We start from the raw sequence: 16,290 nt of genomic DNA on the forward strand, positions 1-16,290 counted from the left end.
GTGGGATGAAATCTCCATTAGGGAATAAAATAAAAATAAATATCTGTGGACAGCATTTTTATGAGGTATGCCTTCAGGTGTTTGATGGTGATGCATGGACATTTGTTTGCAGCTTTTTACACATTTATTTCATCATTTGCAGGTCTGTTGCTCCCTGAGGCAGCTGTCTGCCTTCAGGGATCTCTCTCGCAGCGCTCACCTGCGCCCACAGTGACATCACTGCCTGCCCTCTTCCCCCCCGCCCGCCCGAGCAGTGCTGAGCTTTGCAGTACGGGTTTCATGCTGACTGGCTTTTAATTGGCCAGCCAGTGTGAATTTGCGGTTGGAGGCCGATCGCGGTCGCTGGTTCATTTCCCAGCGCTCCCAGGCCCGCCGATCGTGCGCGCCCAACGACCTAAAAGTTCAGGCCACTGTGAAATTGACAGAGATCAGAGAGCCTGACCTGTCAACCAAACAATGTTTTCTCTGGGCGTGGGTGTTCTGGTGCTCTAATCATTGTTTGGGCTCTCAACCAAACCTCATTATGTGTTGCTTCTCAATTCTGACCAAATCAATTCTATCAGGGACATCCTCTCTTTTGGATATTACAATGCATTCCCTCATCAGTACAGCCTCTCCACTTCCCTTTCTTCCTTTTCTGAACACCTTAATCCTTGAACATTGCGTACCCAGTCCTCACCATTTTTAAGCCACATTTCCGTTATTGCCACTACGTTATGTTCCCACACAGCTATTTGCGTGTGTGGCTCACCAATCTTATTCATCATATTTTGCACATTTACATACATGCATTGCAAACCTGTCTTTGTATTCCTCATAGTCCTTTTCAGTCTGCTCCTAACTAATATGGTACTACTTCCTTCTCTGGTAGTATCCAGCACTCTGACTTTATGCACCTTATTCCTCTTTACTCCTCACCTATAAGCTGATGCCTACCTCCCCGGCAATTTAGATTAAATCTTCCTCAACAACACCAGTGAACATCCCTAGGATGAAACTGATCCGGCTCCTTTTGAGGTGCAAACTGTTCATTTTGAACAGGTGCCTCCTGCCCCAGAACTTGTCCCAATGTCCCAAGGACCTGAAGCCCTTCCCTCCTGCACCATGCCTCAAACCACACATTGAATGTCCCTAGCACGTGGCACTGGGAGTAATCCAGAGTTTACTACCTTAATTCAAGATCCTTCTTTTTAACTTCCTCCCTAATTCCTGAAAATCTGACCATAGGACTTCGGTACCTGCCATCTCTATGTTATTGGTACCAACGTGCACCACAACTTCTGGCTCACATCCTCTAAACATCCTTTTCTAATTGCAATTCATCCACTAAATCGCTGTTGTCCAAAATTAAAGTTATATTTTGTGGGCGTTTTGATGAAAGGTCACAGACATGAAACATTAAGTCTGTTTTCATCTCCACAGATGCTGCCCGACTTGCTGAGTATTTCTGACGCTTTCTGTTTTTATTTCAAAGTTTTGCTTCTTTTTTTTTGTCTTTGCAGGGTTTATTTTTGCCGGGTTCTAAAGTGTTCATTTAGGCAAGATCAATAAACATTCTGGTTGTTAAACAGCACTGAATTAGGAGAAGATCAATGTTTTAAATATTTACAGCTAAGTTCCACATTAGGGAGAACCTTGCAAAAATATCATAAACAGATCGATTCTACTGGTCTGGAAATCACAACAGCTTCTTATTTTGACCCATTTTTGTATCACCTTTGAACTTTCACACTTTCAGAAGCTATCAACTTGAGTTTCTCTCAAATTACCTTAAACAATTTATTTCCTGATCTTTCAGGGCTGTAGTAGATTATATTGCCACTAAGACAGATTTTTTTGAGCATTTAAGTGATCATACGATGAGAAATTGCTTTAAGTCTGATAAGCAACTTCTGCTTTCCCAATCTTTCCTCTGTCACCTTTCAGACTTCAAATTGCTAATATTTTTTACAGGTACACTAAATCCACTGAGCTTAGGTTCAAAGTTCACAACTTCATGCAAAATTAGTGATTTAAAGAGAAAATCCTGAAAATACAGCAGTTGTATTGGGATCATGTACACTGTGGGATTCTACCATTGACCCTGCCAAAGTTTTCCAAACCTCAAAAATGCAGGTAGACACAGGCTACCTTGCTGGGTCCTCTCACTACTAAGAAGAGTCTCCCTATGTTAGGGGCTATTTGATGTTTTTTAAATGTCCCTTTCCCTGACCTTAGGATATATACAGGTTTTAACAAGTTAAGCAGCATCCCTGTGCCAATGCTATGCCACATCCCAATTTATATTAAGCTTCAATGGAACTGTGTAGAAGTGGGACATTGAATTCAGGTGACAAGAGATAGGGCAGTTCTGTAATGCTTCCAGACAGAATGTGAATGGCTCAGTAGAGCTACCAACCAGCCTAGTAGTGACAAAAGATTGTGTGATGTCTTGGGGAGAAAAAAAAATGACTAAAAAGGGGCATTTAATCCAGAAACCATACTCAGAGAAGTTAGCTCCAGAGACACAGGAAATTCAATGACCTCATTGAAGGGAAAAGATAGTAGAAGAACCCTCATATCTTCCTCCCACAAATACATTCCACAAAGAAACATTGGACAGCAAGCCAAAATGACCTCGCTATCATCACCACTTCACTTGAATATCAATCACAAGCTTACCCCGCTCCTTATTTGTCAGTGAGACCCAACAGCATCCAATATCTATAAAATTTGATTTTGGCGGAGGATGAAAAATATTCCCACCTGAAAACAGAGCAGGGGCAGGAATTTGGGGTGGAACTCAATTCTGGTCCATTTTATACTGTTCCTTTAAATTGTATCAAGGAAGGTGGGGCTGGGGCGAGCCGGGGGGAGAGAGAGGAGCAGGGGAAGAGCGGAGAGGCTATGGAACTCACGTCAGCAGCTCTGAACCTTTACCAAGGAAAGGGAATTGATTATCTTCTCAAGAAGCCCACAAAGATTTCCAATTAAAGTCATTCATATACTATTCCATGGCATGTGCCATTGAAACACCTTTTGCAAACATAGTGCACCCACCCTCATCTTGGAAACAATCCTGCCCTCACAATTCGGGCTAAGGTCTGGATCGAGGGGAATTTCACTCTGCTTCACTCAGGCTGGCAGAGTAGATTCCCATGGGTTTCTGGACCTAAGTGTCTGTTTTATATAGCACTTTATTTGCAAGTGGTGAATAAACGTGAACGGTAAAATTGCCATTGCACCTGCACTACCAAAGTACTTGCGCACTTTGGAGACATCACATCAGTTAAATGTTGGCCAAGATTGGACCTATAGTGCTGTAAGTATGATTCTATATAATGGAAGGCACGGCTAATTTGAATTGCAATCAGAATACGAAACACAGGATATGTAAAAGAAGTTGCATCGCTCCACGTATTTTAGTTTGTGCACTGCTTGTTCATCACCATGAGGAATAATTGCATTAGGTAGTTAAATATTTTCCCATTTCATACCAACTGATAACAAGGTGTAATTTAGAAGTCTTCCGATAATGCGTCCCAAAATTAACTTTGAAAAGCGATTCTAAACAATACCAACATTTACAATCCTTATTCTTATGCCCACTTGAAAGTAAAATTGTCAAGCTGCTAAAGTAGTAGCACATTGGCCTAATGTCAGGCTACAAGGCAGATGCCAAGCACTTGCCAGCAGTGCTACTGGCTTGGCAATTTTACTACTGGCAGCCTCCAAACTGTGGCAATTACACTGCGGGGCCACCCTCCAGGCAAGGACATATGGTGAGCTCTTCTTGCAGTTGGCCTAATCAGAGGACCAGCAGCTCTGAAGTCTCAGCATCACAATTGGAAAAGATGGGTGCCTGCTGAAACAGGTGGGTGACCTCGAGGATGCCTCAACATGGAGGTGCCCTTGAGCAGATATGCAAAAATTAAAATTTTGGGTGTCAAGGGCAAAAAAGCCCCACAGGATAGAAGACACGTGCCTTCCTGAGCATTGCTGGGGCCTGTCCTGCCCAGGGACCCCTTTTTGCTCCATGGAGTCTCAGGATCCATTGACCCCTGCTCTCTACTGCAGGGAGGCCACCTCCATGAATCTGGCAACCTCCCTATGAGAAGGGGTGTTGGGGGGAACGCGGCAATTGGCAAAAATGCTGGTGGCCCAATAAAATTGCCCCTAATAGGGCCTCACTTATGCAAATAGGCTGCCTGCCTTCACAGAGCAGGCAGCCAATCCAATCGCAGTCAGCTACTGGGAAACCTCCACGAAGCACAATAGTGACAGTGCAACAAAATTCAATAGTAGCTTTCAAAAGGGAATCGGATGTATACCTGAAAAGAATAAATCTGCTGGGCTAAGGGCAAGGAACAGGGGAGCGGGACAAATCAGTAGCTTGAAAGGGCCGGTGTGGATATAACGAACAGAATGACATCCTTCTACGATGTATGATTCTATGATTCGAATGAATCATTATATTAAATGGCATACCTAGATGGGGCAGTACTGCTAATGAATCATACAAATCACATTAAAAACTCATTTCTATCAAATAGAATCATACAACCATCAAATAGTACAGCACAGGAGGAGGCCATTTGACCCATCAAGCCTGTGTCAGCTCTTTTGAAGAGCAATCCAATTAGTTCTGCTCCACAGCTCTCTCCACACAGGCCTACGATTTTTCTTATCCTTCAAGTATTAAGAAATACCCTTTTGAAAACTAATTTAAATCTGTCTCTACCACCCCATCAGACAGTGCACCCTAATCATAACCACTTGCATGAAAATATTTTTCCTCATGTTGTCTCTGATCGTTTTCCCAATTACCTTAAATCTGTTCCCTCTGGTTATCGACCTTAGGCCACTGGAAATAGTTTCTCTTCATTTATTCTATCTAAACTCTTCAGAATTTTAAACACCTCTATCAAATCTATTATTAACCTTCTCTGCTCTAAGAAGAAAAACCCAGCTTCTCCACTCTATCCACATAATAATAGCGCCTCACCAAAATCTTCACATCCTTCCTAAAATGTGGTGCCTAAAAATTGAACACAATGGGCAGAATTTTGCCGTCGGCAAGCAGGGGGCGGGGCCCGCTCGCCGACGCATAAAATGACGTGGGATGGCGTCGGGGGGAACCCCATGATGTCATCCCGCCCCATTTAAATTTTCAGGAAGGCGGGGGCGCAGCAAAATCAGCTGCGGGCCCGCTGACCTGTCAATGGCCAATTGAGGCCATTGACAGGATCATTGAAACAATTAAAGGACCTGCCCGTCCAACCTTAAGGTTGGCGGGCAGGCCAGGAGCCCCGGCGGCAAATAGAAAAAACATGAAACCTCATCCACCGGCAGGATGAGGTTTCATGCAGGGTTTTAAAAAGTTTAATAAAGTTTTACTGTAATTTATGAACCTGTCCCATCTCATGTGACATTGTCACATGAGAGGGACATGTTAAGGATTTGTTTTTTTCTATTTTTAATATTTTTTAAAGTGTCAGCGATCTCCCTGAGGCAACGCTTAGCCTCAGGGAGATGTGCGCTCTTTCATGCGCATGCGCGAAAGAGCGCACTTTCGCTTTTGGGGAATGCCCCCCGCCCGCACAGGAAGGGCATAGCGCTTCCCGCCGGACATCACGCTGGGAGGGCCTTAATTGGCCCACCCACGTAAAATGGCGGCGGGGCCCGCTTCTCCGGCGGGGATCGGCTCCCTGCCCGCTGGAGATTGGGTCAAGCCCACCCGCCCGACAGTCAGAAAATTCTGCCCAATGTGCTCGTTGGGAATTAACTAGTGTTTTATGTAGGCTTTGCATAATTTCTTGGCTTTTGTATTCTGCGTCTCTATTTATAAAACCAAGCATCCCATATGCTTTATTAACTGCTTTGTTAACCTGTTTTGCTGCTTTGTAAGATTGTGTATGAAAATATCCCTAGGGGGTTAATTTTTCAATTGGCGGGTGGGGCTGTTCGGGAGCCCCCACGATCGGCTACACGCTGCCATTTTACGCCAGCGGGCCAATTAAGGCCCACCAACGTAATGCGCAGCCAGTAACACTCAGCGCTACCTGTGCAGGCGGGGGGAGGAAGGAGAGTCGGGGCCTGCGCGAAAGAGCGCAGCAATCTTTCTGGGGCACGGAGCTGCCTCTGGGAGATCAAATTAATAATAAAACTTTTTCAAAAATAAAGTTAAATATTATTCAACCATGTCTCCTCATGTGACAGTGTCACATGAGGTAGGACATGTTTGTGATTTCAGCAAAATTTATTTAATGATTTTATAAAACCTTCAGGGAACCTCACCCCGCCCGTGAATGAGGTTTCCTGAAAAACGCGAAGGCCACTTGGGCTCTTCGCCTGCCCGCTAACCTTAAGGTTGGACAGGCAGCGTTGTTAAAGAGCGTAATCACTTTTTTAATGGCCTTAATAGGCCACTGACAGTTCGGTGGGCATGCAGCTGACTCCGGCATGTGCCTGCCGAACAAAAGATCAAAATGACGCGTGGCGCATGCCCGACGTCATCTCGCGTCATTTTACGCATCAGCGTGTTGGGCCCGCCCACGCACGCCGACAGCAATATTCTGGCCTAGGTTTCTCTGTTCATGCACCCCTTTAAAATTGTACCATTTAACTTGTATCGCCTCTCCTCACTTTTCTGCACTGAATTTCATCTGGCATATGTCTGCCTATTCCAGCAGCTGGTCTAAATCCTTATCTTGAAGTCTGTTTCTATCTTTCTCCCTGTTTCTTGCAAGTTTTGTGTCATGAACAAATTTCAAAACATAAAACAGGCAACACAAACACTCCATCGAGCCAAGTCCAAATCATCAATGTATGTAAAGGGCAGCAGAGATCATGGTGAACACCACTTGTACATTTCCTTCCAGTCTGAAAACAGCCATTCACAACTCTTTGTTTTCTATCCCTTCACTACTAATATTGTAACCATGCTGCTACTGTCTCTTTTATCCCATGATGTTCAATTTTTCTAACTTGATTATTATGTGGTACTTTAGCAAATGACTTTTGAAAGTACATATCTACATCAACTGCACTGCTCTCACTCACCCTCTCTGTTAGTTTATCAAAGGCTCAATCAAGTTAGTTAAAACATGATTTGCCCTTAACAATCTCTGCTGACTCTTATTTACTTGCCCAAGTTGCTGCTAATTTTCTCCCAGATCATTGTTTCCAAAAGCTTCCCTGCCACTAATATTATGTGGCCTGTAATTGTCAGAGTAATATGCACAAAGCATAATAATATCAACTATAGCCAATGTAGCAAAATAAATGTAATAATTTAAGCAGTTGCTGTTTCGATCAAAATTTATTTCAGTATCTTCAGGTCCTTTCTGCCAGCAGGTATCTCCTTCTGTTCATTATAATTTCACCTGTATCCTGCTTTCACTCTTTCATATGTTATTGATGTCTTTTCCTCTTATTATCTTCTTCGCCACTATTTCGAACACTTTGCATCTGTTTCTGGATGATTTCTCCAACTAAGTTTGCTTAGTGCTGACTTCTCTTCCTCAGATTTTCTGCTGCAGCTGCCTTTCTCTCCCTCAGGCCTCCCACATCTATATTTCTAGCCACAGGCAGCAGCTCCTCACCATATTTTACCATATTGGCAAGAAACAATAGCGGGGGTGCATAAAGAATGCTCCTTCACGTGTGCAATTTAAGTGAGACGTCACAAATGCATCAAAAAAAATTCCATACATGCATATCAATTTTCTACTGTCCCAAATCACGCTGATGCAATGAAATAGACTGAGGCAGGAACATTGGAAAAGGTCTACACAATTCAACCTCTCAAGCCAGTTCCACCATTAAATTGGATCATGACTGATTTATGTCTTAACTTCACCTACACACCTTGGCTCCTGAACCCATTACATTCTTACCTAACAAAAATCTGCCAATCTCAGTCTTAAAATTTTAATTTGACCCAGCCTAAACAGCTCTTGAGGGAGAGGGGTAGAGAATTCCAGATTTCTACTACCCTTTGAGTGACATTGCCCTCCAATGGCCTCAATCTAATCTTAGATTAGATTGCAGCACAAGTACACCACCCACACCTACCCCCCTCCCCCCTCCACCCCCCAAGCCCTGGATAGTTCTGCAGTCTAAAATTGTATATTTAAACTGCTTTGACACAGGTGTTAACTGGGTTATTAGTCTCTGCTAGTTTCCAAACACTGGCTGGCTGCAGTCCCAATATAGATCTGGCAATTTACTATGGCCAACATCCAAGAAGACCAGGGTCTCCCTGGAAGGCTGTCTTAGTTTACATTGGGGTTGTCACCTATTTCACTTGACGCTTGCTTTGGGAACAGGCAACACAAACACTCAATTGATACGACTAACAAAGCAGATTGAAATCATGCCAAATTCAGAATAGTGCTGATACTTATCAATTTGTAAGGAACATAAATGCAGGTTTGGGCTGTAGACTGACAGACACTGGGAACTGGAGTAAGGTCATCTGAATAGATTTCACTCACTTATTAGTGAGTGAATTTCCACACTCATTAGACAACAGAGGACAAATGCTTTACAAATGAATAAAGGATCACATTCTGATGGAAATCTATTAAAATATATTTGAACAGCCCCAAAAAAGAATGAATATGAGTGATGAAAAACCTGCTAAAATGGCAGAGAAGTGAAGCTAGAAAATTTGTCATTAAACAAGTGACCTTACATCAAATCACATTTCATCGACATATTGTAAAATCTTCTGCTTACAGAGTATATCATACTAATTACAAAGAATTTTAGGCTGCTAGACTGTTCATTGAATTTGGAGGCTGGAAGAATGTCATGCAGTGTTTATTACATTAAATCTATTTTCCATAATCTGGTGGCATACACATGAATCCATTTAAATTCTAAATAACGTAGAGCTGGATTTTCGGCCCTCACTTGAGGGTGGGGTATTTCCTTGGCTCCATTCCACCCCCAGGCCATTTTCTTGGAAGTGGGATGGAAGGGGCAGTATGGCTACCTGTCCACAGATGGCAAGTGTCAATGAATCTAATTAAGGACCACTTAAGGCCAATTGAAGGAGTCTGACTGGGATTTTCCAGTCAGCTTTCAGGTTCCCAGAGGCAGCAGGGGCCAGTTTAGCTGGCTGGAGAAGCCATCTGGTGGCAGAATGGGTGGAGGGGAAGATCTTCAGAGAGGCACAGAGGCCGTTGTTCCCTACTTGGGGGCAGCGACAGCCACAGGCCTTTAGAGGGGCTCACCCCCACCTCATTGATGTTTTGGCTGAAAATGCAATTGTTTATCTAAACTTTGAAAAAATCAGAGAGAAGGCACCTGCATTTTGCAACGCCCTCTCCCTCACCTGCCATGGCATCCTGCTGCTCCTTTCAAGCTGAAAAGCCTCAGATTGGGTTTCTAACTTTGAGAGCATGCCCGGTTTCCTTAATTGGATGGCGAGCCCTCTGCCCATTAATTAGCCAGTCTGGGAAAAATCCCACAGACCACAAACTTCTGACCTCCAGGGAAAATCCAGCCCATATAATGTCCAAATAAACATCAATAAGTACTAAATAAAGATAGTCTGATCAGTGATCACTTAAAGTAGCTACGGGTGGAACCTTGTGCCAGGGGCGGGGGTTTTGGCCACTTGCTGGAGAGCTGGCAAGACCCCAGGTCACCGCTTTCCGGGAAAACCTGCAAGTGGAATGTGCCAATCATGCAGTTGACAGGTCAGTGGCAGAGTTTTTTCCGGGATCCGGATTCCAGCGACGGAAATCTTGTCTAATTCTAATTGACCGGTAGCTCTTTAGAATGGTTATGACACAGGGGAGGTGGTGGCTGCTGCCGGAATAACAAGTGACAAGAAGCCCAGGACATACCCAGAGGTGAGTGCTGGCAGCAGAGGGTTCATGGGGTGGGAGTCATGGGGAAGAGGGTGTAGGGGAGTCTGCAGCAAGGACAGAGCAGCAGGATCTCAGCAGACAGCAGCCCCCAACCTTTCTGATGCCAGGTCTCTTGATAAGGCACTGAGTACCTTTGAACAATGACCCCACCACACCCCCCGCCCCCCCAAGTTGGCAAGCAAACATGCCACGGTTAGCTTGTCATGCACACCGCATGCAAGTCTCCCGCCCGCCGCTTGGTTAATACTAACGATGGTAGGATTGCCCACTTAAAGGTCTCAGTTGGCGGCAGGGCACAGGCCTTCCTGCCTCGAACTTAATCAGGGTGGAAGCAGGAAGATGGCAGGGTCCCCACCAGCCACCCTCCACCACCAAACTCACCATAGGGATGGGAACAAGATATCGCCCTATGCTCCTTAGCACAAAGAGCAATTTTTGGTTTTCACAGTCACATGAAAAGATTATTTTTCCCTTTTCTAATAAAACGTCATCATAAAGATATTGAATACTCACATCACGTCCATGAATAATTGTATGTCTGTTTTTTCCTTCGTAATCCACCACTTCAATGTAATCGAGATAAACATCTGCCCAGTACACCAATTTGGTTACCAGATCAAGTGTGATGGCATACGGTTGTTCTATTTTGTTGTCCACAATCCTGGATCTGCTTTGACCATCCATGTCACATCTTTCAATCTTGGCAATGTCCCCATAGTCAGTGAAGAACAGTTTTCTGTTCAAAAGAGTAACAACCATGAATGAAGTATTAAAATTTCTGCAGCTAATACAATCACAAAATCAAACCTATTAATGTAATGTAATTTAATGTAATCTTGGGTAGCCAAGGGGGTTGAAATTACACATTGCAAATTGTGTTGCAATCTTGGTTTTAATGGTACACATTGCTTATTTTATTAACTAGTTAGCTTTTACTCACTGTTAGATCAGATGTGCAGACACGATGGGCCGAATGGCCTCCTTCTGCATGGTAGCAATTCTGTGATTCAACTCTGAGATCAATGATTGTAAGATGCTCACAAGCAAAGTTTCACTTCTTCAAAGTTAACTGCTTAAACTATAATATTTTAGGTTCAATGCTTAATGCTTACATCCAACCAGTGTGTAGTTGAGGAAATATTTGGATAGGAATTTGATCATGCACAGATTAGGACATGATCCCGTTGTTTGGCCTTGCCACAAGGAACCTAATGGGGCTAGCCAGCAAGAATCATGGCATGGAAAAGCATCTCTTTTCTTCATGGACAATCTCATTAGAGTCGAGTCTTCAAATGTAACAATTCAAAAAAGGTACAAATCTTATCTTTACTTTGGTTGAATAATATAAAAGCATAATTTGAATGCTTAAATTTATTCTTTACATTTAAAATTTTAACTTTTACTCTAAATTATTCCACATCCCCTATTTGAGTCAAAATAGAGGATTTGATGCTGCTATTCAAATACTTCTACTTAGCTGAACTTGCATGATTTATCCCATGACGTGGTGGCTACTAACCATTGACTAAGATAGGCAGGACAAAGTTTAGGTCAAAGCAGTCACCTAGGATTGCTGCAGGAAAATAGTCACTTGGGCTTTAAGATGTTAACCGAAGGGAATATAGTACACCAGTAAGGAAACTGGGTCATATTGAGTTTTTCCATTTGTGAGAATAGGCCAGGGAATATTCAGAACTATATAATGAATTATGTTTCCTTTCCAAGTTCACAGCAAATAGTATGATTTACAGACTATAGTTTTTTCTCTCCTCTATTGTGTTGCATTATTCTTGGTGCTCGTTAACTATAGTCAGATAATATTCCACAAGCTGCCTTACTGAAATGTAAGAGATCATTGCAGACTTTTTTTTCCCCCCAAAATGTATTCTCAGTTTACCTTCACTGCTGGTGGCAAAGAAAAAATTAAATTTTTCCAAGATTGCGTATGATTAATTATTAATTTTTAATGTTGTATTAGGAAATGCAGCACACCAGGGAAAAAGAAGCATTGCTGTCACTGATCCTTATAGTTACAGTGAACTGATTTCTGTTGAATTGCTGTATATATCTTTTTTTACTATTTCAGTCTTGACAACAATAATAAAAGTAAACTTGTATGACATACATGTAAAAATATCACTCATAACCTTAAGATTTAATTACATATACAGTAAATCTCCTAACCATGAAGCCTTTTTCACCTTAAAAATGATGCACAACACAATAAAGGGCAACATTTGATTAGTATCATTAGTGTTGTCAGTAACAGTGTTACAAAGTGCCCTGGCATAAAATATGAGTTTTATTTAGTAGCATGATTTACAGGCCTAATTAATCATCTAATTAACAGTAATGCACTCATTTGAATGAGCATCTACACACTGAATTAATGCAGTACACTGATGAAGAAAGAGCCACTTTGGGCACAAGCTGAGAGATGCCATTTTTTTCCCCCAGGTCTAACATTAACTGAAAAATAAAGATCCGAGACCTTTGAAAACAGTGACCCAAAATGTTTCGCTTAATTTTCTGTTTTTAATGATTTTCAGTAATTATAGGTACAATGTCACTTCTACTGAGGTGGGTGAAGACCTGAATATTGAAGGATACATGACATTTAGGAAGGACAGGCAGCTAGGAAAAAGTGAAGGGTGGCTCTGTTAATTAATGATGGTATTAGGCACAATAGAGAGGGATGACCTAAGTTCAGGATGTAGAAGCGGTTTGGGTAGTGATGAGAAATGATAAAGGCAAGAGGTCACTTGTGGAAGTGCTGAACAGGCTCCTTAACAGTACCCACATGGTAGATCGGAGTAAAAAAGAAAAATAATGGTGTGTGTTAGAAAGGAACAGCAATAATCATGGGGGATTTTAATCCACATATAGACTGGAAAAATAAGATGGGCAAAGGTAGCCTAGATGAAGAATTCATTGGAGGAACAGCACCTCATCTTCCGACTAAGCACCTTACAGCCTTCCAGACTGAATATTGAGTTCAACAATTTTAGATCATGAACTCTCTCCTTCATCCCCATCCCCTTTCCGATCCCCCCCTTTTTTCCAATAATTTATATAGATTTTTCCTTTCCCACCTATCTCCATTATTTTAAATGTATTTCCATCCATTGTTTTATCTCTACCTTTTAGCCTATTTCGATTCCTTCACCCCACCCCCACTAGGGCTATCTGTACCTTGCTTGTCCTGCTTTCTACCCTTAATTAGCACATTCCTTAGATAATATCACCATCTTCAACACCTCTTTGACCTTTTGTCTATGACATCTTTTGGCTATCTCCGCCTATCACTGGCCCTCTATCCAGCTCGACGTTTCCCACCACCCCCCACCCCCTTAAACCAGCTTATATTTCACCTATTTTTATTTAGTTTTGTTGAAGAGTCATACGGACTCAAAACATTAACTGTGTTCCCCTCTGCAGATGCTGCCAGACCTGCTGAGTTTTTCCAGGTATTTTTATTTTTATTTTTGTTTTGGATTTCCAGCATCCGCAGTTTTTTGCTTTTATCTGAGGAGTTCATAGAATGTTTTCAGGATAGCTTCTTAGAACAGCACATTCTGGAGCCGAGCAGAGAGCAGCTATACTAGATCTGCTACTGTGCAACAAAATAGAATTAATTAGGCTTCTATAGGTAGCAGTATTCATATGATTGAATTTTTACATTCAGTTTGAGGGAGAGAAGCATTAGTCCAAGACTAGCATTTTAAAATTAAATAAGGGCAATTATGAGGGCATGAAAGCAAAGTGAATTGGCAAATTAAATGAAGGGATAGGTCAATAGAGAAGCAGTAGCAGACTATAGCAAGTTAAAGGGATATTTCAGAATACACAGAATAAATACATTCCAATGAGAAAGAAAAATTTCAAGGGGAGGGCCTACCATCTCTGGTTAACTAAAAAAGTTAAAGATAGTATCAGACATAAAGAAAATGCATAAGGATTCGTTGCATGTCAGAAGATTGGACAGAATATAAAAACAAACGAAGAATGACTAAAAGATTAATAACGAGGGAAAAATTAAAGTATGAAAGAAAGCTAGCTAGAACTATAAAGGCAGATGATAAGAGATGTTATAGTAATTAAAAAAAAAAGAGTGAGTGTTGGTTCTATAGAAAATGCATCTGGGGAATGAACAATGGAAAATAAGGAGATGGCAGATAAGTTGAACAAGTATTTTCTTCACTGTAGTGGATATAAGTGGCATCCTAGAAATAGCTGTAAATTAGGAAATGGAAGGGAGGGGAGGAACTCAAGAAAGTTACAATCACCAGGGAAGTGGTACTGAGCAAATAGTTGGAGCTGCAGGCTGACAAGTCCTCAGGTTTTGGTTTTAATTTTCCAAAATTCCCAAGATTCGGGGAAGGTTCCATTAGATTGGAAAATAGTGAATGTAATTCTGAAATAAAAGCAGAAAATGCTGGAAAAACTGAAAACGCTGGAAAAACTTAGCAGGTCTGGCAGCATCTGTGGAGAGAGAAATAGGGTAAATGTTTTGAGTCCATATGACTTTACCTCTGCTCCACGAGGCCAGATGGAGATGTGAGGATGTGGGTAAGAGAGTGTCTGGCGATGTCCCTTGAGCTGGCAGTGAGTGAGAAGCCAGTAAATTTATGATGGACTTGAGTGTGTGAGATTAGAGTGATGAGATGGTTGCCTTACCCTCCTGGCATGGATGAGATCATTCATCCTCTTTCTGCATGGGATAGCCAACCTCTTCTGTGAAGCATTGGCACTGATCACCACTGCCACCACCTGCTCTGTCTGGAGTGTTGAGATTGCTACGCCTCCTGTGGCCAGACTGGGAGTAGAGGGAATCACGGCGGGCCTCTGCAATGTCCAAATGGCATTCCAGGGATGCGTCACTGAATCAGGGGGCTGCAGTCTCCTTGCTTTTAAGGGCTACGTCTTCTGTACAGCAGTTCTGGGCTGGAAGCATTGAGAGGTGTGCGCACGGCTGCACTATGAATTTGGCATTCGGTGTGGGGAAACGGCAAGTTGATGGCGTGGCGGACAATGAGAGCCTGCCCGCCATCGAAATGGTGTGTTTCCAGGGAATGCATGATTAATGAGGCGGGATTGGAACAATATGGCGTGAAAAGCCGCCATTGCAGTCTTTATTAAACATACTTTACCCCGCCTGCTATTGCACTTTGTGCAAATCTGGGATGATTCTGCTCAGAATCTTTGAATATTTTTAAGGCAGAGCCAGATAGATTCTTGATAAGCAAGGGCGGAGAAAGGTTATCAGGGGTAGGCGGGAATGTAGAGTTGAGGTTACAATCAGATCAGCCATATTGACAGGCAGAGCAGGCTCGAGGGGCTGAATGACCTATTCCTGCTCCTAATTCGTATGATCATATCTTCATCAGTTGCGATTTGGAAAGGAAGTAATACAGCCCTGAAGAAACACACTGGGCAGGATTTTCAGGTTGGCAAACTGACTTGGGAGCGGCAGGGAAATAGCCAGCTACCCGCGATCGGCCCCCGATCGCGATTTCACGCTGGCTGGCTAATTAATGACCAGCCAGGGTGAAAAGTGCGCTGAGAAGCTCAGCGCTGCTGGGGTGGGGACAGGAGGAGTGCGAGTGCAAAAGTGCACATGCGTGGGGGGGGCATGCACTGAAAGCTCCCTGAAGGCAGGGAGCTCCCTCAGGGAGCTGGGGAATATTAAAATCAAAAATAAAGATTCTGAAAATGTGCAAAATATGTCCCCACATAGGACCAACTCATATGAACATAACATTATAAAAATTATGTCAATTTAAAAAAAAATAATGTTGGAAACTTCATTCCGCCCATGGATAAGGTTTCCTAAAAAATCCAAAGGCCGCCTGGCTGGGTCACCCACCCGCTAACCGTAAAATTGGGTGGGCACCGAAAAATATGTTTAAATTAATTGATTAACGGTCTTAATAGGCCTCTTAATTGTCGTCGACCGAAACATAGCGCACTATTTTATGCCCGATTGGGCCGGGCACTCACCTGCCCATGAGACATAAAATCCTGCCCACTATGTAATTGTATTTATGGCTCTTTTACCAGCACATTGATACTACTTATAATTCATCCTTGGGATCTGGGAGTTATTGGAAAGAACGCTATTGTGGAGGCCTGGGTGCCCTGAGAAGACGGTGGTGAGCCACATTCTTGAACCATTGTAGCCTGTGTGGTGAAGGTGCTTCCAGGTGCTGTTGGCCAGGGAGCCCCAGGATTTTGACCCAGCCAGTACTCCTCTATATACTCCTCCAGCATCCTGCAAAATGTGTCACTGCGAAAGAAACTAAGCATGTAGCTTGCATGCTGCTGTATAGTGTTGGCACCACAAGGCAATAAACATGGCTTGAACAATGCTAAATATTATAGCAGCTCTAAAAGAGACAATCACAAATGTATAAAAATAACCAAAAAG

The 16,290-nt window shown here is 42.7% G+C and overlaps 1 protein-coding gene across 1 annotated transcript in view; it reads right to left on the reverse strand.

Annotated features, from left to right (window-relative positions):
* LOC144686788 (low-density lipoprotein receptor-related protein 1-like) overlaps positions 1-16,290 on the reverse strand; it is a 1,926,687-nt gene that overhangs the window by 1,056,441 nt on the left and 853,956 nt on the right. The window contains exon 8 of the mRNA XM_078552493.1: positions 10,377-10,599. Within this exon, the coding sequence (XP_078408619.1) occupies positions 10,377-10,599 (223 nt within the window). The remainder of the gene's footprint in view (positions 1-10,376; positions 10,600-16,290) is intronic.

Source organism: Cetorhinus maximus, chromosome 11 (assembly GCF_964194155.1).
Source record: "Cetorhinus maximus chromosome 11, sCetMax3.hap1.1, whole genome shotgun sequence".
Taxonomy (NCBI): domain Eukaryota; kingdom Metazoa; phylum Chordata; class Chondrichthyes; order Lamniformes; family Cetorhinidae; genus Cetorhinus; species Cetorhinus maximus.